A 25,422-nucleotide genomic window follows, 5' to 3' on the forward strand; every position below is an offset into this window, starting at 1 on the left:
AGCCACTCCCAGCCTAGATCAAATCAAACCAAACAGGCCTGGCTGCCAGCCAGGCCTGCCTAAATTTACCTGTCCTACAAAAAAATCCCACCTCTAGCACCTACCTACCTAGAGGGTGCTACATTATAATGACAGTTTTTCTCTAACATATATCAATAGCGAGAAAAATAAAAACTCTCCTCTCCTCTCCCTTCCCTTCGCTTCCCTTCCCTCTCCCCTTCTATTTTCTTCTCTTCTCTCCTTTTCTTCTCCTGTCCCCTTTTCCTCTCCTCCTCTCCTCTCCTCTTCGCCTCCCTTCTCTTCTTCGCCTCTCTTCTCCTCTTCTTTTCTCTCCTCTCCTCTTTTATTCTCATCTCCTCTCCTCCTTTCTGTATTTAAAACCAGCTACAGTTCTAAGGAAGTAAATCTCTGGCCTTATAAAAAAAAGTTTTAACACAAGGATCTGCTTTAGTGGTCCAAGAACTGATGCAGTTTTAGGCAATGCACAGCGGAATACATCAGCACTGTTAGCATAATAAATATATACATAATAGCAACAATGAAAGTAAATTTATTCCCCAAACAAGGGTTAGTCTTTAAAATATTATAATGGGGTGATGCTATCTGGTCATTACAGACTGAGATCAGCAGAGGTCTTCTTTAATATGGTGCTTTTCTGCATTTCACAGCGGCATAGGTGACATCCTGTAAAAGTACAAGAATGATATACATTGATCAATATAAATCATTTCTTATTTTATCAATGTTTTATAGACTTTATTTTAAACCTTTTAATATATGCTCTCAATAATACTGTTAACCATAGAAAGCTTGCAACCTTAAACAGTGTCACTGCACTGTACATGTGGACCAACACATAAGGGCATTGATAACTCCAATGTGATCTGAACATCTGTCCTCATAGATGTCAACCTTGACCAGCAAGTAAAAAAAATATAACTTGGCTATGACACTTTTCAACTATGGCACCTAATTATGCACCTATAGCTACTGCTTGAGTTACCTTGCCAGGGCCAAACTCTGAGCAAAATCTTGCCTTCCCTGGCTGGTACCTTGCCACCTCAGGGCTACTGCTGGCCCAACATCTGAAGAATATAATTCCCTGTGCAATTTTTTGGAATGATTGCCTCACTCTACTGATTACTGCTCTATCCTGCCACCCTAAGGCTTCTACCAGACCCAAAATCTGAAGAATATTTTACTATTCCTTGTACAATTTTTGCTGCTTGTGCACCAGGTTATGCCTACTGCTCTAGTTACCTTGCCTACCAGGACCTACCAGAACCAAAATCTTTTGCAAGAATATACTGTATTACTATTCCTGGGACAGTTTTTGAAATGAGCGCCTCACCATATGTGTGCACTAGTTATCATGCCACCCCAAGGCTTCTACCTACTGCCAGGCCCAAACTCTGAAGAATATAATTACAATTCCTTATACATTTTTTTTTTAATTAGGTGTTCACCCTACTTGTGCACCAACCTATCTCTACTGCTCTTGTTACCTTACCACACCAGGACTCCCACCAGGAACAAAATCTGAATATTGTGACGAGAGTCACTTTGGGCAGGGGGCCCATGGAACCCAGTTTCCCTTAGAGATGTTGGGAAACCCTTGTTTCAGCTCCCAATGTCCCTCTTATGTGTAAGTCTATTAGGGGCACAGAGTGACTGAGAAAATGATGACACTAAGAATGTGGTTTGGATTACTTCAAATGGGACATTGTATGAGCTTTGCCTCATAGCCTGTTGTAGACAGTTGCCATGCCATCTGCAATTCATGATTAATCAAAGCATTGCTTAGATGTGGATTCCATGGTCTTCAGGAGACGGACAGTCTGCTACTGAGGTCTCCTGCTATAGTCAGTTGCCTACTAGGCTGAGGAAGATCACTGTATGTATTGTTAGTTGTGCTAATTGGAATAATGTTTGTCTCTGCTAGCAAACTCTTGTGGGATGTGTTTCTACTTATAACAATGTGTATTGTACTTTGAGAGTTTCATGCCGGCAAGTCTGACCTGAAGTGGGGGTATCTGATTAATCACAACATTGTCTGGGTGGGCATTGAGTCACCTAGGCTGGTTAAATGACAAGTTAATTAGCTCATGTTAATTATGTTTCTGGTCACACTTTGTATTGTTGGGATAATATGATCAGGAGGGGCTGTCCTCCTGTGGGATATAAAAGTATGTGTCAAATAAAATGTTCCATGTTCAGACAAGCTATTGTCGGCTAGTCTTGTACGGTTCACTATAATATCTCATATTGATGCTCTGACTGGAGGATGCAGTGTACTGACAGAAGCACTCAAGCTGAGTGTGTGGGAATCGGGTTCCGTTACAAATATAATTACTTTTTCTAGTGAAAATTTTGGAAAGAAGATCTTGTCCTACTTGTGGTCTGCTATGGTTTTCTTTTTTTTTAAGGTAGTTTTATTCATTTTTCAGTCAACAAAACGAGAAAAACTGAACTACTAACAGATCAGCAATACATACTGATATAAGAGCAATTTTGTACATAGACAAATAAACATTGTTCGCAAAGCCTGTCTTAAGCACAACTCCAACAGAAAACAGCTGGTGAATTCAAAACATAAGGTACTAAAAGGAAATGTAGCCAGTATAGGTAAAATAATAAGGCACAAAACTTACATAGCTTGACCAGGACCACTAAGGCAACAGAAAATAAATCAACCTCGACCTCTATGTTGTCTGAGACTGCAAAAGTCCAACTCGACCAAATTTTATTGCATTTTTTTTGGACAACCCCTCGCAGTGTAAGTCATTTTGTACATAGGTAGGGCTTTGATCCACATTTGCAAGCTAGGAAGGTCTGGTTTCTTCCACTGTAAAGCAATAGCTTTTTTAGCATCAAAGAAGAGGAACCTCAGCAAAGTTTTTTGGGAGTCGCAAAGGCCCTCATCCTCAAGGTCTCCTAGGAGTGATCTAATGGGGGTGCATATATTGGGTAAGGCTAACTTCTCTTCTGTAAATTTAGTAATTATAGACCAAAGCCGCCGCATACCTGGGCAATCCCACACCATGTGAAAAAAGTCTCCAGTGGCAATGTGGCAACTATAGCATTCTGGGGAATCCAATCTACCCATTTTGCACAATCTATCACCTTATTCCTGACTGCTATGACCCCAGAAAGACGGTTGCCCAACACTTCCACCCAGGAGTCATCCTGCAATGCTGGTATAGCCGTTTGCCATTGAGCTTTAATCTGGTCTAGATGAGGATAGTAAAACCCCTTGCACACTGGGGCTGCCCATGCGTTAGCGTTAATTCCAAGGTATAAAATCTAGAAACCAACCTAGAATAATGCTTTTTGAATAACAGAGTTTCCAGTTCCGAGGGCTGAAGTAGGACATCTCCCTAGCCAATCTGGGCTGCTACTGCATGATGATGTTATACATAAAGGAAAAAATAAGTGTTAGGAATGCTGAGTTCAGCTCTCAGTGCGGAAAATGATTTAAATGTCCTGGAAGAAAACAGTTGGTGAGCATACTTAAGCCCAGCATGGTACATCAGGAAGCTTAGCGAGCTCTGCCAGATTCATGTTGAACCACAATGGGGCATTTGGAGATTGGGTAAGAGAGAAGCCATGTATCTTATGATTACAAATGTGAACATTTTCGTAGGAGAGCTTCAGAACACTTGCACCTGTAGAGGGGTACGGTCCATTTCTGCTGCTGCTCTAGTTACCTTACTAACCCAGCACTCCTGCCAGGATCAAAATCTGAAAAATATATTACTATTACTTGTACAAATTTTGGATCCTACTTGTGCATTGACCTTTGCCTACTGCTCTAGTTACCCTGCCAACCCTATACTCCTTCCAGGCTCAAAATTTGAAGAATACATTACTGTTTCTTGTAGGGGCTCAACCTACTTGTGACCTCCTCTATGCCTACTGCTCAGCTCACACAGTGTTCATAGTCTTCCTAAAGCTCAAAAAATAGATAATAGATAATAGAATAGATAATAGAATTTGCTTGTATAGCCAACTCTTTTCAGGCTTTAGGACACCCTTTCCATCAGGGCTTAATAAACAGAGGAAATGTCTAAGGCTGCCATCGACAACTAGGGCTCCTCCAGAGACTGCCAGGGGCACCTTGAGCTGTGGCTGACTGACCTCTTATTTGATGGTCCTGCATAGTTCGGGGATCAACACCACTTGCATTTTATTTGTTCTATTTTTTTCTATAGGTTGAACTGGATGGATTTGTATCTTTTTTTTCAACCTGACTAACTATGTAACTATTAACTCAATGATCTTTTTAGCTGTCTGTAAGGGTGACATTTGGACCACCACTAAAGGGGAACATTTTTCCCACTGGTCAGCAATGTAAAGGGTACTTTTCCCACTGACCACCAATGAATTGGTTTTTGCAATGGTTTTCCCAACACATAGTTACATAGTTCTATAGTTAATCAGGTTGAAAAAAGACATCTAGTTCAATATAAAAAAAAAAAAAAAATTATTTCAAGGGTTCATGTGGGGTAAATGGTTGAGAAATGTTGGTCTATTGAATGGACTTTAGGCATTAGAGTCACGGAGTTGTTATAAGGCAGCTCTTAAGCATGTTCCTCAACATCTAATGGTTCAATACTCTGGTGTGGTCCTCCAGTCCTTATCTCTTTTCCTAATATCAGTCCAAAGTGGGCTTGGAAGCCCTTTGGTTTGGGAATAGAGCCAGTCTAGTGTTGCCACCATCTGCAGACCACCATCTGGAAACACTACTTTGGGTATCCATCACCACCCATTAATCCTTCCAATTATTCTTCTGAACATGATATTGTAAATCTTTCACTTAACCAATTTTTTAAATATTGAATTATACTCACAGGTTCTCTGGTCAATGTTGAAGACCCTGGAAAATGAACATAAAATAAATGCACACAATATTCACAATTTACTACTTCTCCTAGTCCATAGCAAGTGCATGGACAGACTTTAGTGATGCAATGAAAACAATATGCCAAAAAAAATACTCATATTTTAGACATATTTTATTCTGTCAGGTATGGAATTATAACATTTATAATAGTTTGCTATCTTGCCAGATAGAGCTTTAGAGACTCCTTCTCATATGCTTTCCATATCTTCTCACCATAGTGTTGTAAAAGGCCTGTCTACAGGGATCAGTAGCTCAAGCCAAGATCCCATACATAGGTGAATGAGTCAGAGCAGGTTTCAGTCATACAAAGAAAGCTTACAAGCAGGAGACTACCACTGCGTTCTATGTGTCCATGCCATATAAATTTGTAAACAGTAAACCAGAACATAAACTCCTACACAGGGATTACCTTTATGTACACGATGCAGAATAAGGTTGGTGTAAGTGACTTCAGTGTCATCAGCTGACTCTCCGGCAACATCTGGGAAAGAGGGAGATGATAATGACGTATTCTTCTGTATTAAATTTGTACAATGCAACATATATTTAAAGAAGAACTCCACTTAAACATAAAAAAATAAATACTGTAGCTTAGCAAAAGTGAAACTAAAAAAAAGAAAAAAAAATCACCTTTGAAAATATTTGCCATCAATCCTCCTCAGTGTCCTGAACCTCCAGGTTGAATGACAGCATCGTTCAACCCACTTCCTGTGAGCCCAGGGCACTACTGCACTAAATTGTTCTAGTGGGTGACATACAGTCCAACAGGAAGCATGCTGGAAGCAAAGAGGAAGGACTTGTGATGTCAACAGACTGGCCAGAAGACCCTTGGAAAAAAGATGTGTGCACGTGTGTGTGTATGTACAGTATATATTTAATCAGCCATGATGTGCCTGCATTGCATACAGAAGCAGAAAAACCGAGAAATTATGTCTTTTGGCCTAAATTAAAGTATGTAATAAAATTGAAAAGGTTTAATGTAAAATTTCTATTAGCATGTTGATGTGGAGGGAAAGAAGGAACCAATAAAGACAAAAAATAAGAAGAATAAACTTTAGCTTTAAGTCATATATATTAGAGAAACTTCCTTTGGGCTTTTGATAGCATATTTGTACTACATCCTAGTCATTGGTACTCCTTTAATATATAGATAATGGTCATACATGTTGGAGAAATTTGAGGCTCCGGTTGCAGTCCTCTTCGTTGATGCGGACACCCAGTGGTTGGCCAGTGTAGCTTGTGTCTGTACTTGAAGAGCAGGAAAGTGGCAACCAAGAGCAAGACCAGAAGAGTCACAATGATTATTGGTATTGCGTGCTTGCTACTTTTCTCTACATAAAGGAAAATAGAACAGTTTTTAGTTCACAAGAACAGATACTGCATATTAGTAGATGCACACAGGATAAGGAGGGGGAGGGGCACCTGTCCCAGATGCTGTTTTTTTTTTATTTATTTTTAATGTGGAGGGGTGAGGTGCTGGGAGCTGGTCAATGCTTTGTTCTCCAGTGGTGCCTAATTGATAGGAGTGAAGCATGGAGTGGGGTGGAGGTGTGGTCCCAGGGCACTGGATGACCTTGTCTGGGAACTGGATGTACATACCTACAGTATCTCACAAAAGTGAGTACACCCCTCACATTTTTGTAGATATTTTATCATATCTTTTCATGTGACAACACTGAAGAAATGACACTTGTCTACAATGTAAAGTAGTGAGTGTACAGCTTGTATAACAGTGTAAATTTGCTGTCCCCTCAAAATAACTCAGCACACAGCCATTAATGTCTAAACCACTGGCAACAAAAGTGAGTACACTCCTAAGTGAAAATGTCCAAATTGGGCCCAAAGTCTCAATATTTTGTGTGTCCACCATTATTTTCCAGCACTGCCTTAACCCTCTTGGGCATGAAGTTCACCAGAGCTTCACAGGTTGCCACTGGAGTCCTCTTCCACCCCTCCATGACAACATCACGGAGCTGGTGGATGTTAAAGACCTTGCGCTCCTCCACCTTCCGTTTGAGGATGCCCCACAGATACTTAATAGGGTTTAGGTCTGGCCAGTCCATCACCTTTACCCTCAGCTTCTTTAGCAAGGCAGTGGTCATCTTGGAGGTGTATTTGGGGTTGTTATGTTGGAATACTGCCCTGGCTCCGAAGGGTCTGGGCCGCAGTCTGCTTGTCTTCAGCAAACTGTTTGCGGGCTTTCTTGTGCATCATCTTTAGAAGAGGCTTCCTTCTGGGACGACAGCCATGCAGACCAATTTGATGCAGTGTGCGGCTTATGGTCTGAGCACTGACAGGCTGACCCACCACCCCTTCAACCTCTGTAGCAATGCTGGCAGCACTCAGACATCTATTTCCCAAAGGCAACCTCTGGATATGACGCTGAGCATGTGCACTCAACTTCGTTGATCGACCATGGCGAGGCCTGTTCTGGGTGGAACCTGTCCTGTTAAACTGCTGTATGGTCTTGGCCACCGTGCTGCAGCTCAGTTTCAGGGTCTTGGCAATCTTCTTATAGCCTAGGCCATCTTTATGTAGAGCAACAATTCTTTTTTTCAGATCCTCAGAGAGTTCTTTACCATGAGGTGGCATGGTGAACTTCCAGTGACCAGTATGAGAGAATGAGAGTGATCACACCACATTTAACACACCTGCTCCCCATTCACACCTGAGACCTTGTAACACTAACGAGTCACATGACACCGGGGAGGGAAAATGGCTAATTGGGCCCAATTTGGACATTTTCATTTAGGGGTGTACTCACTTTTGTTGCCAGCGGTTTAGACATTAATGTCTGTGTATTGAGTTATTTTGAGGGGACAGCAAATTTACACTGTTATACAAGCTGTACACTCACTACTTTACACTGTAGCAAAGTGTCATTTCTTCAGTGTTGTCACATGAAAAGATAGAATAAAATATTTACAAAAATGTGAGGGGTGTACTCACTTATGTAAGATACTGTATGTAGTTTAACTTTTTTCATAACTGACAGTAAAACAATCACCTCTTATCTGAACAAAGACATCCTCGCTCTTCTTAGAAATGTTGGATGCAGATCTCACTTTACAGGAATAATTCCCAGAATCCTCCAGTTGGATGGACTGGACTCCATATTGATCGGATGAACTGAATTCCTGAACATTCCGTCCATCTCTGTAGAAAGCAAACTGCAGTTCTGTCCTCTGTCTGAGCGGACTGAGATTTGTGTCACATATCAGGGTCATATTGTCTCCTTCTATCTCTGGATATCGGATTGCTTTGATTGTTGGATTTATGAACAGCTCTGCAGAGAAGGAAATCCAGGAGGAAAAATATAAATGCTTTTTCTGTGAAAAAATACAACAGGTGATCTACAAGCATGCTATCAGACTAACACAGGGTGAGGAGACCACGCAGAGCAACGAAGGTTCATTAGTGTTCTGGCTTAGAGGCCATACACATTATACAATTCTCTTTAGATTTTATCCTTTTTACCAAAACCATATAATATGAGGTCAAACCTTAACAGTTTTAATTTGTATGCAATCAGGCAGCCCGTACACTACATGCTTTTGGTAAGTCTAAAGGAAATCAAACAACAAAAGTTGTATAGTGTGTATCCAGCCTTAGACTTGATGTTTTGTTAAGTTTGTATTAGGCTTGGGATTCATTTTTATTAGAGATTAGAAGCTGAGTTTAAACATTAAAGTGTTGTTAAATTTATTTTTTCAAATTACCGTAACCACTTGACCTCCAGAAGATTTACCCCCCTTCCTGACCAGGCCATTTTTTGAGAAACGGCACTGCGTTTATTTTTAACTGACAATTGCGCGGCCGTGCGACACTGTATGTCCTTCTATTACCACAAATAGAGCTTTATTTTGGGGGTATTTGATCACCTCTGCGGTTTTAATTTCTTGCGCTATAAACAAAAAAAGATTGCCAATATTGAAAAAAAATATATATTTTTTTTACTTTCTGCTATAATACACACCCAATAAAAAAAAATGCAAAAAAAAAATCAAATTTCTCCATCATTTTAGGCCAATATGTATTCTGCTACATATTTTTGGTAAAAAATATCCCAAATAAGCGTATATTGATTGGTTTACGCAAAAGTTAAAGCGTCTACAAACTATGGAATATTTTAATTAAATTTTTATATTTTTACTAGTAATGGCGGCGATCAGCGATATTTCAGTGAACAGTCACGATACTAGCTTACACTTTTGACACTTTTTTGGGGACCAGTAACATTATTACAGGGATCAGTGCTAAAAATATGCACTGTCACTGTACTAATGACTCAAAGCACCCCCCCATGTTAAGGGCACATATAATTTTATTAGATCACTTACTGACTCACTAAATCCTCACAACAGGCACTTTTGGGCCATCCAGTGGAGGGAGCACCAAAACCCATAACACGATTGATAACATTTATAATTATAGTGGCTTGTATTAGTGTTACTAGATCCTGGAGGCCTCCAATGGTTCAGCTGGAATTATTGAAGACAAAGCAGTCTTGGCTCATGATCAATGAACACCTTTCAGTGCTTGATGGATGCATAAATGATGGACTGCCATTGTTTGAAAACACGCGGGATCCTTGGATACGAAACCTGATGGGCAATACCAGTTGAACTAGAAACATCTCCCCAGAGTGGACACTTGCCCATACCTCTACATTCCTTCTTTTCTTTCTTCCACTGCTATGGCTTCTTAGACCCCTGTTCATTTGGGGAATCTTCTTGACTTACGGCTGCTTGAGATTTCGCATTTTCTATGGAAAACTTTTCGATGTCCTACTGAGTTTTAGATACATAATCTATGCATATAGCATCATTTTGGAGTCAGCTAGTTAAGTCAGGGGGGACCCCGAGAATGGTGGTCTATTCAGAACTCTGGGACTATTAATATTTTTGTATTTTGTTGTGCTCTGACTAACTTTTTAACAGCGTGACTGGTTGATGGTCTTTTGTACTTTTCTATCTATTTTAAATGTGCCTTATTCGTTCATGGAAAACTTAATAAACACATTGAAATTGAAGGGAGGTGTGTTATAGTTCATAGAAGATGGCTATGAAAGCTGATAGTATTGTTTGAGATTTCTGTTTAGTGCCCAGGAAGGAAACTGGATTTCTGTGAGGGCCACCAGGTGTTTTTTCATATATAAAGAAAATGTACTTAACCTGAATGAAGAAGATGGCTGGTAAGATGGTGGCTGCATTAGAAAATGAATGCAGCCTCCACAAGGACTGGTAAGCTGCAATATTTTATACAGTTCTTGGATTTAGATATACTATAATTTGCAAGATCTGAAGGTTAAAGCAGACCTTAAGGCTCGGTTCACACTAGGGGCGGCACGACTTGCAGGTCGCCTCACCGAGGCGACCTGCACACTACTGCCTGGGCGACTTGCAAAACGACTTCTGTATAGAAGTCTATGCAAGTCGCCCCAAGTCGCCCCCAAAGTAGTACAGGAGCCTTTTTCTAAGTCGGAGCGACTTGCGTCGCTCCCCTTAGAACAGTTCCATTGTACAGAATGGGACGCTACTTGGTCGCCTGACAAGTCGTCCTAGTGTGAACTAGGGATGAGCCGAACACCCCCCGGTTCGGTTCACACCAGAACCTGCGAACGGACCGAAAGTTCGCACGAACGTTAGAACCCCTTTGACATCTATGGGACTCGAACGTTCAAAATCAAAAGTGCTCATTTTAAAGGCTAATTTGCATGGTATTGTCCTAAAAAGGGTTTGGGGACCCGGGTCCTTCCCCAGGGGACATGTATCAATGCAAAAAAAACTTTTAAAAACGGACGTTTTTTCGGGAGCAGTGATTTTAATGATGCTTAAAGTAAAAAAAAAAGTGAAATATTCCTTTAAATATCGTACCTGGGGGGTGTCTATAGTATGCCTGTAAAGTGACGCGTGTTTCCCGTGTTTAGAACAGTCCCTGCACCAAATGTCATTTTTAAAGAAAAAAATCTCCTTTAAAACTGCTTGCGGGTTTAATGTAATGTCGGGTCCTGGCAATATGGATGAAAATCAGTGAGACAAACACCATGGGTACCCCCCCAGTCCATTACCAGGCCCTTTGGGTCTTGTATGGATATTAAGGGGAACCCCGCACCCAAATTAAAATAAGGAAAGGTGTGGGGCCACCAGGCCCTATATACTCTGAACAGCAGTATACAGGCGGTGCAAACAAGACAGGGACTGTAGGTTTGTTGTTAAGTAGAATTTGTTTGTCATTTTGAACGGGTATATTTTTAACGTGTTTAGCTCCAGCCAAAATATCTTTTTTAAGCTTTTTGGAAAACATAGGGAAGGGTTATCACCCCTGTGACATTTGTTTTGCTGTCTTTCCTCCTCTTTAGAAGATTTCACCTAACTTTTTGTCCCAATGACAAATGCTTTTTGAGAATTTGGGTTTTTTTGTGGAACAAGGATTGGAAAGCATCAGTGGAAAGGAGAAATGTTTTTCCCATATTAACTCTTACAGGAGAGAATTTCCCTTCCTAGGGGTAGATTTTATCTCACTTCCTGTTGTCTCCTTCCATTTGCAAGTAGGAGTCGTTTGTAAGTTAGATGTTTGAAAGTAGGGTCCTGCCCTATATACTCAACAGAAATTTGGGCCTTAGGTGTTGTTGTGGCCACAACACTGTAAGCCCTCACAGGGCCCTGCTGTGAAATATTAGATCAAGAATTGTAATTACATGCCCCTGTTGAACAGGGGCAGAAAAACTGGGCCTTTGGTGGTGGTGGTGGTGGTGCTGGTGCCACAACACTGTAAGTCCTCACTCGCTCTTGGTGGGTGCAGAAATGGGCCCTGCTGTGAAATATTAGATCAAGAATTGGAATTACATGCCCCTGTTGAACAGGGGCAGAAAAATTGGGCCTTTGGTGGTGGTGGTGGTGGTGCTGGTGCCACAACACAAGGAACGAGCCCTGCTGCAAAGTATTGCATCAAAAATTGTAATTACACGCCTGAAAAATTGTGCCTTAGGCACTGGTGGTGGCGCCCAGAACCAAAAATGTTCTTACAAGCTATCAGCGTGATGATTGAGGAGGAAGAGGATAATTACTCAGGGATAGTCACTCAGCATCAGCATAGGCAGTCTTTGAAGGGATCTGAGATTTCAAAAAAAATTATTCGGTTATATCAGCATCAGGTGCTTGGTAGCTGGTGGTGATCCAAGACTGATTCATTTTTATGAAGGTCAGTCGATCGACCGAGTCGGTGGACAGATGCACCCTGTGATCGGTTACCACGCTTCCAGCAGCACTGAATGTGCGTTCCGAAAGAACGCTGGATGCAGGACAGGCTAGTAGCTCAATTGCATACTGTGCAAGCTCTGGCCAGTGATCCATCCTCAAGACCCAGTAACCCAGAGGATTTTCGGTGGGAAAGGTGTCCAAGTCTGATCTTGCCCCTAGGTATTCCTGCACCATGTAAAACAGACGCTGGCGATGGTTGCTGGAACGGATCATACCTTGGGGCTGCGGACCAAAAAATTGTCTGAACGCATTGGTCAGACGACCACCTTCTCCACCGCTCCTTCTTTGACTGACCGAAGCCTCAGCAACACGTTGTCCAGAAACAGGAGTTTGTAACCTCCCAGTCTCTGGGAATGCATTGCACAGACCTTTCTGCAAGGCCTCCGGAAGATGTTTCATCCTCTGCTCCCTCTGCGATGGCAAGATAAGGTCCGCAATCTTACCCTTGTAACGTGGATCAAGGAGGGTTGCCAGCCAGTATTGGTCCTTCTCCTTGATACCACGAATACGAGGATCCTTACGCAGGCTTTGCAGGATCAGGGAGGCCATGCAGCGTAGGTTTGCTGAGGCATTCGGTCCAGAGTCCTCTTGGTCACTAAGGACGACATGGTCCGCAGCCACCTCCTCCCAGCCACGTACAAGTCCATGTGTTTCTTGGGACCGATCCCTTAAAGACTGCTGCTGATGCTGAGTGCCAGGCTCCACCTCCATACTGACACAATCTTCCTCCTCCTCCTCCTCCTCCTCCTCCTCCTCGTCCTCTTCCTGTGTGATCGGCGGGCACGCAGGAACACTGTCTGGATAAAGGGGGCCTTGAGAGCTAAGGAAGTCCTCCTCTTCCTGCCTCTGTTCTGCCTCAAGTGCCCTGTCCATTATTCCACGCAGCGTTTGCTCCAACAGGTGGACAAGTGGGACAGTGTCACTGATGCATGCACTGTCACTGCTCACCATCCTCGTGGCCTCCTCAAATGGTGACAGGACAGTGCATGCATCCCTGATCATGGCCCACTGGTGTGGAGAAAAAAAAAACAAGCTCCCCTGACCCTGTCCTGGTGCCATAGTCGCACAGGTACTCATTGATGGCCCTCTGCTGCGTGTGCAGCCGCTGCAGCATGGCCAACGTTGAGTTCCACCTGGTGGGCATGTCACAGATTAGGCGGTTCTTGGGCAGGTTAAACTCCTTTTGGAGGTCCGTCAGCCGAGCACTGGCATTATATGACCGGCGGAAATGCACACAGACTTTCCTGGCCTGCCTCAGGACATCCTGTAAGCTCAGGTACCTGCCCAAGAACCGCTGCACCACCAAGTTAAGGACGTGAGCCAAACAGGGCACATGGGTCATTTGTCCCTGTCGGAGGGCAGAGAGGAGGTTGGTGCCATTGTCGCAAACCACCATTCCTGCCTTAAGTTGGCGTGGCGTCAACCACCTCTGAACCTGCCCCTGCAGAGCTGACAGAACCTCTGTCCCAGTGTGGCTCCTGTCCCTCAAGCACACCAGCTCAAGTACCGCATGGCATCTTTTGGCCTGCGTACTTGCGTAGCCCCTTGAACAGCTACGGAGCACCGCTGGTTCCGAGGACAAAGCACAGGAAGAGGCCATGGAGGAAGAAGAAGAGGAGGGGGTGGAGGAGAGAGGTGTGTCACAATCATTAGTATTTTGGAGGCGTGGTGGCGGAACAACCTCCAACACTACTGCACCTTGTCCTGCATCCTTCCCAGCTGCCAGCAGAGTCACCCAATGCGCCGTGAAACTTAAGTAACGTCCCTGTCCATGCCTGCTGGACCATGAGTCAGCGATAATATGCACCTTACCGCTGACCGCCCTGTCCAGCGAGGCATGGACATTGCCTTCCACATGCCGGTAGAGAGCCGGAATCGCCTTCCGTGAGAAAAAGTGGCGTTTGGGTACCTGCCACTGAGGAACCGCACATTCCACAAACTCACGGAAGGGGGCAGAGTCTACCAACTGAAAAGGCAGCAGTTGAAGTGCTAGCAATTTTGCCAAGCTAGCATTCAACCGCTGGGCATGTGGATGGCTGGGAGCAAACTTCTTTCGGCGGTGCAGCAGCTGGGGCAGGGAAATTTGCCTGGTACAATCTGACGTCAGTGTACCAAAAGCAGATTGCCCACAAGTACTTGGCTGTGACACACCTAATTCTACACCTTCATTCCTCTCAGTGCAAGTCTCAGAGAGGACTGAAGGTCTAGTGGGGTTGGAAATTTCAGCTGATGAGGAGCAAGGAGAGGTCCTCTTTGTTCTTTGGTGTGGGTCTTTTAGATACGCTTGCCAACGAACTGCATGGCAGGTCAACATATGTCTGGTCAAGCATGTGGTACCCAAGCGGGAGATGTTTTGGCCACGCGAGATACGCTTGAGACATATGTTGCAAATAGCAGCGGTGCGATCTGATGCACTCGTCTCAAAAAAGGCCCACACCAAAGAACTTTTTGAATAACGCGCAGAGACTGCAGCGCCCTGCACATGTGGAGCTTTGGGGTGTGATGCAGTCAATGTGCTGCCCCTGGAGGGCATCCTGCCTCGTTGGTGATGTGCCGCCTCCTCCTCCTCCTCCTCCTCCTCCTCTCTCCTATCAGGCACCCACGTTGAGTCAGTGACCTCATCATCCCCTCCCTCCTCATCACTGGAGCAAACCTGGCAGTATGCTGCAGCAGGGGGAGCATGACTGCCAGATTGCTGTCCTTCTTGAGCACCCCCTCTGTCCGTGCTCATGTTACTGCCTTCATCGAGCTCAGTATCATCATCAGAGCCTTCCAAACGCTGGGCATCCTCCTGGAGCATGTACCCAACACTGTGGTCAAACAGTTCGAGGGACTCCTCAGGAGGACATGGTGGGGCTAGGGAAGGAGTGACTGATGACATTGAGCCGAGGGAAGAGGCCGCTGCATTGCCAGACAAAGTACCCTGGGCATGGGTGAGAGAGGATGAGGGATGAGGAGGATGAGGACGGCTTGCTCATCCACTCGACCAAGTCTTCCGCATGTTGCGGCTCAACACGGCCAGCTGCCGAAAAAAAGGCCAAGCGTGTCCCACGGCCACGTGCTGATGAGGATGCACCGTCTCCACGACCAGCACTAGACACAGAGCCTGCTTGCCCTCTCTTATTGGCTTGTGACTGTCTGACTCTCCTTCTTGGCCTTCCAGACATACTAATGGCCTGTAGCTGCACTAAGCTGGGATATATATATATATATATATATATATATATATATATATATATATATATATATGTGTGTGTGTGTGTACTGATACTGCAGCTAGCAAAATCAACTGCCTGCCTGTAGTATGAGAACACCACCAACCTTCTACAGGTAGCTTTAGCTGAACACTGTGCAGAGCTCGCAAAAAACTAACTTGTAGCTTTTTTAGCTGCCTGCGGTAGTGATAGGATCAGGAAAACACCACCAACCTTCTACAGGTAGCTTTAGGTGAACACTGTGCAGAGCTCGCAAAAAAATAACTTGCAGGTTTAGCTGAACACTGTGAGGTGGATGCACCACACTAACTTGTAGTTTTAGCTGAACACTATGAGCAGGGCGCACAGCACTAACTTATAGTTTTAGCTGAACACTGTGAGCAGGACACACTGCACTAACTTGTAGCTTTAGATGAACACTGTGCAGAGGTCTCACTACACCAAATTGTAGGTTTAGCTGAACACTGTGAGCAGGACGCACTGCACTAACTGTAAATAGTCTAGCTGCCTGACTTTGGTACTAATAGGATCAAAAGAACACCAGCAATTTTCTTCAGGTAGCTGTAAATACTGTAACAAGACAAGCCTGCCTGTCAGTAGGAAGATAACAGGAACGGATCTAGCTAAACTGAATACAGTGTATATATATACATATATGCAACACCTGGGATGCATATATATATACACAATACACTGTAAGTGCAGCTAACTGACTGCCTGTTCTGCCTAATCTATCTAACTCAAATCAAATGACACTGTCTCTCTGTCTATCTCTTTCAACGCCGGAACACACACTACACAGGGCCGCCGTGCAGGCGGCCTTATATAGTGTGGGGCGTGTACTAAATCCCCTGAGCCATAATTGGCCAAAGCCTCCTTGGCTTTGGCCAATTACGGCTCTCTGTTCAGGCGGCGCTGTGATTGGCCAAGCATGCGGGTCATAGTGCATGCTTGGCCAATCATCAGCCAGCAATGCACTACGATGCCGCAGTGAATTATGGGCCGTGACGCGCCACACGAATTTGGCGCGAACGGCCCATATCGTTCGCAATTCTGCGAACGACCGAACAGCCGATGTTCGAGTCGAACATGGGTTCGACTCGAACACGAAGCTCATCCCTAGTGTGAACCGAGCCTTACTAAAAAATTGTTAAAAAAATTGTTAAAGTTATGCTTATCTTCTTCCTTCCTCTACACTCAACTAATGTTCAATCCCTTTTTACTTTCAGGGAGCGGGTACCACTTCCTCAATCCTCTCCTAAAAGAAGATGTCAGTTTGGTCCTACCTCCACCCACCTGCAGGACCAGTTTCACAGCATGTAGGTGTTAAGAGGTAATTTTAGCTATTAGTTTTGGTGCAAAGTGTTGTCATATTTGAGAGTTATGCCCCGTACACACGATCGGACATTGATCGGACATTCCGACAACAAAATCCATGGATTTTTTCCGACGGATGTTGGCTCAAACTTGTTTTGCGTACACACGGTCGCACAAAGTTGTCAGTAATTCCTGATCACCAAGAATGCGGTGACGTACACCACGTACGACGAGACTAGAAAAGGCCAGTTCAGAACCAAGCGCGGCACCCTTTGGGCTCCTTTTGCTAATCTCGTGTTGGTAAAAGTTTGGTGAGAGACGATTTTTCAGACTCGTGGTTTTCAGATCGTTTTCTGCTGTTCAGTTTGTGCTTGTGGGTTTGTATCTGCTCTTCAGTGCATGCAGCAAGTGACGCGTGACTCTTGTCATTCTGTTCTTGTTCGTTCGTTACTGTTTTTCAGGTCGCTCTTCACAGGCCTTGCTGTTCTTCAGTGCGTTCTGTTACTTCGTTCTGAGCAGCTGACCGTTTTCTAGCCATGTTGTGTATACGTACTTCTCGTAGAGTTCGTGCTGTGCGGGGGCTTGGTGTTGGGGTCCTTACCTTGACACAAGTCCAGTCCATGAACAGGGTGGGGAGGAGTTCATGGACCAAGAATTGGTTGCTTCAGCGTGACCAGTTCTGTCATATGCCTTTGCTCCGTGAGATCCGTGAGAATAATCCTGATGATTTCAGGAACTTTCTCCGGATGATGGACCCCGTATTTCACCATTTGTTGGCTTTGCTGACCCCCTATATCAGCAGGCAGGATACCTGCATGAGGCAAGCCATCATTCCGGAGCAGAGGCTCGTCGCTACCCTGTGGTACTTGGCGACGGGGAGAAGTCTGCAGGACCTCAAGTTCTCGACAGGCATCTCCCCCCAGGCTCTGGGGATCATTATCCCAGAGACCTGTTCTGCCATCATCCAGGTCCTGCAGAAGGAGTATATTAAGGTAAGATTTTTATCCTTTAATATCACATTTTATTGTATATAATGTTTGCTAATATCTTGTATTTCTTTCCTCATTCCCTAATTACCATGATTGTAATATGCTGTGAATGTCCCCTTTGTCCTCATGCATGCTGGATTTTTATGTAATTATTTTTTTGTCCTTCATACATATTTGCCTTCACTTACCTCCCCATCATGGTCTCCTGCCCTATATTCACCTCATGTAGTCACTTAACAATGTATTTTATCAGCTCCATAGTAGTGCTTTACCCCAAACACCCCTAAAATGTTTTGAAATGTGATTGGTGCATCAAATTCAGGCAGAGTGCCAGAGGCTTTTTTTGGGTGTCCCCAAATCATTTTGAACCCTCCCTCCCCCCAACTGCTAAGTAGGCTGATAACAATCCTCTATCTATCCTCAATCATCTATCTGCTGACTTTGCCAAACCCATACACACTATACCCATCTCTTTTGTGGTCAGATTTATGGATGAATTCCCCAAAGCATGTAGTGCAAGGGCCTGCCTGTATACTTTCAAATGATACTGTTTAAAGTTTTGGTATCCTATTATTATCTTGATAGCTAAAAGCAGAATGTCCAAATGTGCTCAAATGTGTACAGTGTGTATTTATATCTTTGTATTATGACACTTCTTACCTGTCCAGTGGGCTGCCAATAGTGTAACTAAGGAGGGTCTGTTCAAAGTAATACACATTATATAGGCATTCATCTCTCAATGAAGTGGAGAGGGTTACCTGTCCAAGAGTCCCCCCCCCTATAATGTTAGAAATGGCCCATGAGAGGGGGGAGGGGGAATCTGATAGGTATACCTTATACTTTGGCCTTTAAAAATTCCCATAAATAAATGGTATCTTGATGTTGGCCAAGAATGTTTGTGTCTAATCTGCTTTCCATGTTTATGTGCAAAAAGACTAATTTGCTTTTTTTTTGTTACTCCAGTTTCCTTCCACGCCACAGGAATGGCAGACTGTGGCCTCCCACTTTGCCCAGCGGTGGGACTTTCCTAACTGCGGAGGGGCAATTGATGGGAAACACGTCCACATCATCCCACCACCCAACTCGGGGTCGTACTATTATAATTATAAGGGGTTCAATAGTATTGTGATGTTGGCGGTGGTGTCGGCTACTTATGAATTTCTGTATGTGGACATGGGAAAGAATGGCCGGTGGTGGAGTCATCGCCCAGACTGAGTTCTACAGGCGTCTCCAGAATGGCAGCTTGGACTTGCCACCTCCAGAAGACAATGTGGAAGGACTCTCATTCGTCTTCGTTACGGATGAAGCTTTTGCGCTGGAGGACCATCTTATGCGGCCATTCCCAATGAGGACCCTCACCCCGGACCAGAGGGTTTTTAATTACTGTAATAAGAATATTCCTGCGCTACCCAATTGGAAAAAGAAAAGAAAACAAGAGCTCAGAAAAAATAGTAAAAATGCACGTATGCGACTGGACAGCTGCATGCACCGAAGCAAGGGTCAGACATAAGCCCAAAATCAAACTGAGGTATGGGGGGGAGGTGCTGCGCTAACCAGAAGAAAGCTGTAAATCTCTGTCTGTGGTCAATTAATAAAATTACATAAAATCGCATAATAAATCGCATAAATCGCATAAATAAGTGTTGACACTAAAAAACATTCAAGTCTTAATAATCAGCATCATGTGTATGTGAAAAAAAGTGCATAAAAAATCCTTTTCAATTGGTATATGCTAAATGACAAAAAAAAAATTGCATGTTAAATTGCATAAATAAGTGTTGACACTAAAAACATATAAATCTAGATAATCATGTGTTGGTGCACAAAGGGACATAAACACTACTTCATGTGAATAATTCTAAATAAAAATACATAGAATAAATCAGAAATAACCATCAAAAACATATCCTTATAAATGGTGCAAAACGTACAAAGTGCCAGTGCTTAAAGGTGATCTAGATATCGCAAATAAAACACATCAATCCAACGCAATATGGATAATAAATAATATAGATAAATGTCCCAATAATAGTGAAAAATATATTGTGCTGGCCTGCGAAACAAATGACCAATGACATGCCAGTAAGTGCAGCAAACTTAAAGTGCCAGTGTAAAAGTCATTGAAGGTGCAAAAGCAAGTTCTGGTGTATTCAACAAAACAACAGTGGGGTGTCTGGGATGCAATTCACTCAGTGTCCTCTTCGTGCATAAAACACTAATGTAAGCAGTGGCCCCTTACCTAGCAGTGCTAGGTCAACTGCATGAGTAGTAGCTAAAATGCCAGGTCCTGAGCCTCAATTGCGTCCCTATATCCACGCTTGCCGGTGTTGGGTTATCCTAATGGCAGCTGATTCCAAGTGGCTATGGTCCTATCAGGGGTCCTGGACCAGCGTGGATCCTAGCTCAGCCTCTACATCTCAGGTATGTATGTACAGGAATATGCAGGACAAAGGTACTTGATAGTGAAGTATGTATTAACCAGGTAATGCTTTTTTTTTTTTTAACAAAAACAGTGGTGCTTTATTGTTGTAATAAATAATCAGTTACAGAATACCATTCAACAGAGTACAATACATTACATACGTAGATTACATTTTTGAGGATAGGGAAATTAACATGCAAAACCCGCAAACAATACGTAAGGTTAATAGTACCATTCTCATCAAGTACCGTCCACCCTCCACCCTCCAGAACCCTTCCCTATTGGAGCAAATAAACGTAGTGGACTGAATGTTTCTCTACGAGGCCATCCACGGAGACCAAACTTTTTCGAATTTCCACGGACAGCCACGGTTTATATATGTCATTTTATACATGGGGATCACTGCCTCAATCTGTGCCTCCCAGGCTGAAAAGGATGGAGGGGAAGAATTTATCCATTTCATGAGTATTTCTTTTTTGGCATAGAAAAGAAGGAAGGAATTCAGTAATTTAAGATGATATGGCCTTTGCTCATCATCATGTATCCCCAGCAACGCCATGGCCAGCAAGAGCGGAATAGAGGTCTGCAATCTGGAGTTGATTTCACCTATGATCTTAGTCCAAAACAGTGCAACAACTGGGCACTCCCAGAACATATGTATAAATGTGCCTATATGGACTTTGCATTTAGGACACACAGGGTCTCTCTCAGGAAATATGCAATGGAGTCTCTGCGGGGTATAGTAGACCCTGTGTATAAATTTAACTTGAATCAGTTTGTCCTTGGATGCTATCACTAATTTCGGGCCATACTCTAGACAGTCCTCCCATCCCTCCCTATCCAGCGACGGGATATCAGCCCGCCATCTTTCCCATAATTCATTAATCTTAGGGGAATCTCTTCCCAGCAACGCATTATATAGAGAGGATAGGGGTTTAGACAAGTCTCCAGGAGATAGAAGATCTTCGATGGGGTCCGTCTGTAACAGGGGAGTTTGCGGGAATTGAGCCCTGGCCGCATGTCTCAGCTGTAGGTACCGGAACCCCATCCAATGGGGCAGTCCAAATTTAGCCGCAAGCTCATGCAAGGAGAGCAGTTGACCCCCAGACATTACGTGTTCCAACAAGGTTACACCATATCTGGCCCACACCTGTGGGTCCGGTATCATACGGAAGTGTTTAAGTCATGGGTTCCCCCATAGGGGATGAGCTGGAGACAATTGGCCAGGTCTCAAGTATCTGCGCCTAGCCGCCTCCCATACTCTCCAAGTTGCTCTAGTAGGTCCAGGGACCTCACAATATGCCTTGGGTCCTCTATAGGGAAAACTCCGAAGGTCCGTCAGGGAACCCAGAATATTCGCCTCGAGACAGGTTGCCACATTGGATCTAGAGCCCTGGAACCACCAGTGTACCGTCACCAACATGGCCGCCCAAAAATATAACTGGAAATTTGGGAGGGCAAGTCCACCCAAGTCTGCAGGCAAACATAGCGTAGTACGTGCCAACCTAGGGTTTCTCCCCGACCAAATAAAGGAGCCCACTATACGGTCAATTTCCCTAAAAAACGAGGCGGGGACCCAGACCGGGCAGTTCCTAAACAGATAGTTGAATTTGGGCAGGATCATCATCTTAAGGAGACTAATGCGACCCAGAAGATTCAGAGGAAGATTCTCCCAGGCAGCACATTTCGAACGTAAGGTGTTCAGGACAGGGGTCAGGTTTTTTACGATAAAATCGGAGAGATTCCTAGTGATCACAACTCCGAGATATTTAAATTCCCTAACCCTTTGTAGTGGGGAGGAGAGGGGTCCAGAGTCAACCTCATCATCTATAAAAAATAGGACTGATTTGGTCCAATTTATCTTAACTCCCGAGAGTCCACTGAATCTGTCAAAAATACGCAGGGCAGCTTGAAGAGAGGGTCCAGCATCATTAAGGTACAATAATGCGTCGTCGGCATAGAGGGAGAGGCGCTCTTCCATCATACCCACCCGCAGGCCCAGAACGTCCGGTGCACTCCTAATGGCAATTGCCAGAGGCTCCAGCGCCAGGGCGAACAGGCTGGGGGAGAGCGGGCATCCCTGCCTCGTACCACGAAACAGAGCAAAGGAGTCTGAGACCCAATTGTTGGTGCGAACCCGTGCCCGGGGGGATCGGTACAACAAACGTACGCCGTGAATAAATTTAGGGCCGAATCCAAATCTACGCAAGGTTTCCCATAAGAATTTCCACTCAACAGAGTCGAAAGCCTTTTCGGCATCCAAAGAGGCAACAACCCTGGACCCTGTGTTGTCATGCGATGTTGCTAAGTTAAGGAATAGGCGCCTAATATTAATATCTGTGCCCTTGCCTGGCATAAATCCCGTCTGGTCTATACCCACTAGGTCTTCTATTACATGGGACAGTCGGGTGGCCAAGACCTTAGCAAAAATCTTGGCATCAACATTAAGCAATGAGATGGGCCTATACGATGCGCAGTCAAGAGGGTCCTTTCCTGGTTTAGGAACCAGTACAATAACCGCCTCATTCATTGAGTCAGGTAGGGCTGGCAGATTTGCAAATTTAGAAAGCAGTGAAGTCAACTTAGGGGCCAGTAGTTCAGAAGAATTGGAGTAAAATTCAGATGGTAACCCATCTGCACCCGGGGCCTTCCCTCCCTTGAGATGTCCTATGGCAACCTGTATCTCTTCAAGTGTGATGTCAGCCTCCAGCCCCTCCCTTGCTTCCCCAGACAACACAGGGATAGACAGGGAGTCAAAAAAGGAGGACATGGATGAATCCGATGCAACATCTCTAGAGGAGTAAACCTCCTGAAAGTATTCTCGGAAACGGTCGTTAATATTAGCAGGGGCAGTAAGGATCTGGTCAGTATTGTCTCTAATGGAACCTATGGGGGTTGAAGGTATGTTTCCCTTAGCCAGCCACGCAAGAAGCTTCCCATTTTTACCACCATGCTCGAACACGCGTTGAGCGGAGTATAACAAGGCCTTGTCTGTCTGGGCCATTCTAGTGGTGGATAGGTCACGCAGTGCCTTTTTCCACGCCCTATACCGGTCCTCCCCAGGAGCAGAAACGTATTCAGCCTCCAACCTGCCCGCCAGCGCCTCCAGCTCACTCAGGGAGCGAGTAGATTCACGTCTGAGCCGAGTGATACTATGCCCATACTCCCCTCGTATCCAAGCTTTAAATGAGTCCCATATAACAGGAGGGGCAGCTGATTCAGCATTGTCCGTCCAGAAATTGCAGATAGAGGCCATTAGGGGTTCCAACAGTCTCTCATCATTAGCCCAAAATCTGGATAAACGCCACAGGCGAGTCCCTGGTGGAACAGACAGCGTAAGTGTCAAGCACAATGGTGCGTGATCTGAAATTCCCCTGGGAAGCACAGTTAGGTCATGCACATACTGCAATGCAGGGCCTGAAGCATATACAAGATCAATTCTAGATAGCGTTTTGTGTGAGGCTGAGTGGCAAGTGAAAACTTTCAATGTCGGGTACAAGTGCCTCCAGACGTCAGTGAGGGCAAAAGTTTCAGCCCACTGCCTGAGGTCCGGAGTATCCCGAGCCGAGGATTGCAGCCGATCAAGTTCCACCAGTGGAACCATGTTAAAGTCCCCCACGAGGTATACCAATGCGGTATCAAATTGCACAGCTATTTGCATGATCTCGTGAAGGACCCTGCCAGATGCTGGCGGAGGAACATAAAGCCCAACTAGTACCACATTCTTATCAAATATATTAGCATGTATAACAACAAATCTCCCTTCTTTATCTGTTTTAACCTCAATCAGCCTAAACGGTAGTGTCTTGTGAACCAGGATGCTAACCCCTCGGGCATAGGTGGAAAAGGTGGAATGATAATTAAGGCCCACCCAGGCTTTCCTAAGGCAAACCGTTTTTTTTTGCGGCAGATGCGTCTCCTGAAGAATACAGATTTGTGGATTGTGGGAGCGAAGGAAACGAAACACCAGGGAACGCTTAACAGCAGTATTAAGCCCCCGAACGTTCCATGAAATTACCTTTATCTCAGCCATGGAGTATGATGTATAATGGATATGCAGTTATGTAACATACCAGACAGGTAGCATCCCAGTCCAGCCACACATGTATTGTTCTACATAGCACTGTGTAAATGGTTCTGTTCAAACATACGTCATATCTAAAGCACCCGAAACAACAAAATAGTGTTAACAAAAACAAACCCAGCATTGAACCCCGCCCCCCACCCCGCATCCCCCACCCCAACCTAGGAATGCCTTGTTCCCCAAACATCTAAAAAGAAAAATAAAACCCCAAGTTCAGGGAGCGTGAACCAGTGGGTATAGACCCTTAGTGGAGAGGACTGTCCACGTAAGGTAACGAGAACTCCGCCGCCAGTAAAAATTAGGAGAGAACTAGCGTTCCAACCAACAGGGTTATTTCGGGCCGTCTCATTTCGGACCAACGTGGGTGAGTAGATATGTGGGTTAAACTAGCAGCACATGAAGAATAGAAAAAATAAAAATAAAATAAAATATGTTCTCTGTTAAGGATAGATGAGGAGGGTCATCCTGCAGCTCAGAAATACAGGGTATGCCATACTCTAGGCAGACAATCTGGCAAAACGCTTTCTCCTTCTAATGCAGTTATCAATTGATTGTCTCCCAGATTGGAATTCCAGCATTAGGTAGTCATAATGAAAGGTATATATCACGTGCAAGTGAAAAAAGTGAACCTGCACTATGTGTAATGGTCACTAGAGTCCGCCAGTGACCCTCCTTCAGGAATTACTGAAATCTGAGCTTCCAAAAGAGCCAAACAGGTCATTGCTGCAGTAAGTCAGTAAACATAGGTAATCTTCATCTCTAAAAGATCCCAACATCTCAGGAACATCTTGTCAGGGGCAAAAGAGGTTATCCCACAGTAGATTCAAACAGTGGCAAGCTTGAGAGTAGATATCTCCTGGCACAGCCAGGGGCACAACACTTATATTGTATACTGACAGGGAGTACAAAAGGCACAACGGGTGCAAGATTAAGTCCCCTGTCAAGGTTTGAACAATCAGTGACCAATATTTAGAGCAGAAGAACGGTAGAACATTTTGCAGCGTTTAACGGTCGGGGGGCAATGATTCCAGCCATGCGTTAGCATCCCTGGGGGAGGTAAAAAATCTGGTAGTTTCCCCATCTTGAACCCTCAATCGTGCTGGAAACAGAACACTGTATCGAATGCCCTTAAGACGCATGGCTGCCTTCACCTGGTCAAAGGAGCGTCTGAGCTTTTGAGTTTCTACAGAGTAGTCAGGGAAGATAAGCAGCTTGTTATTTTGATGGCGT

The 25,422-nt window shown here is 44.4% G+C and overlaps 1 protein-coding gene and 1 long non-coding RNA gene across 2 annotated transcripts in view; both read right to left on the reverse strand.

Annotated features, from left to right (window-relative positions):
* Window positions 1-335: 335 nt before the first annotated feature.
* Window positions 336-5,385, reverse strand: LOC141117242 (uncharacterized). Its single transcript, XR_012237124.1, has 3 exons — window positions 5,313-5,385; window positions 4,851-4,876; window positions 336-684 (listed from the first exon to the last, which is right to left on the reverse strand). It is a non-coding gene; the product is annotated as an uncharacterized lncRNA (long non-coding RNA).
* A 596-nt stretch (window positions 5,386-5,981) lies between these two features.
* The window catches only part of LOC141116645 (uncharacterized), a 133,892-nt gene continuing 114,451 nt past the window's right edge, over window positions 5,982-25,422 (reverse strand). Inside the window, exons 12-13 of the mRNA XM_073609037.1 lie at window positions 7,911-8,189; window positions 5,982-6,234 (exon numbers count right to left, since the gene is read on the reverse strand). Coding sequence (XP_073465138.1) covers window positions 6,029-6,234; window positions 7,911-8,189 — 485 coding nt within the window. The 3' untranslated portion in view covers window positions 5,982-6,028. The remainder of the gene's footprint in view (window positions 6,235-7,910; window positions 8,190-25,422) is intronic.

Source organism: Aquarana catesbeiana, linkage group LG13, assembly GCF_042186555.1.
Source record: "Aquarana catesbeiana isolate 2022-GZ linkage group LG13, ASM4218655v1, whole genome shotgun sequence".
Classification (NCBI taxonomy): domain Eukaryota; kingdom Metazoa; phylum Chordata; class Amphibia; order Anura; family Ranidae; genus Aquarana; species Aquarana catesbeiana.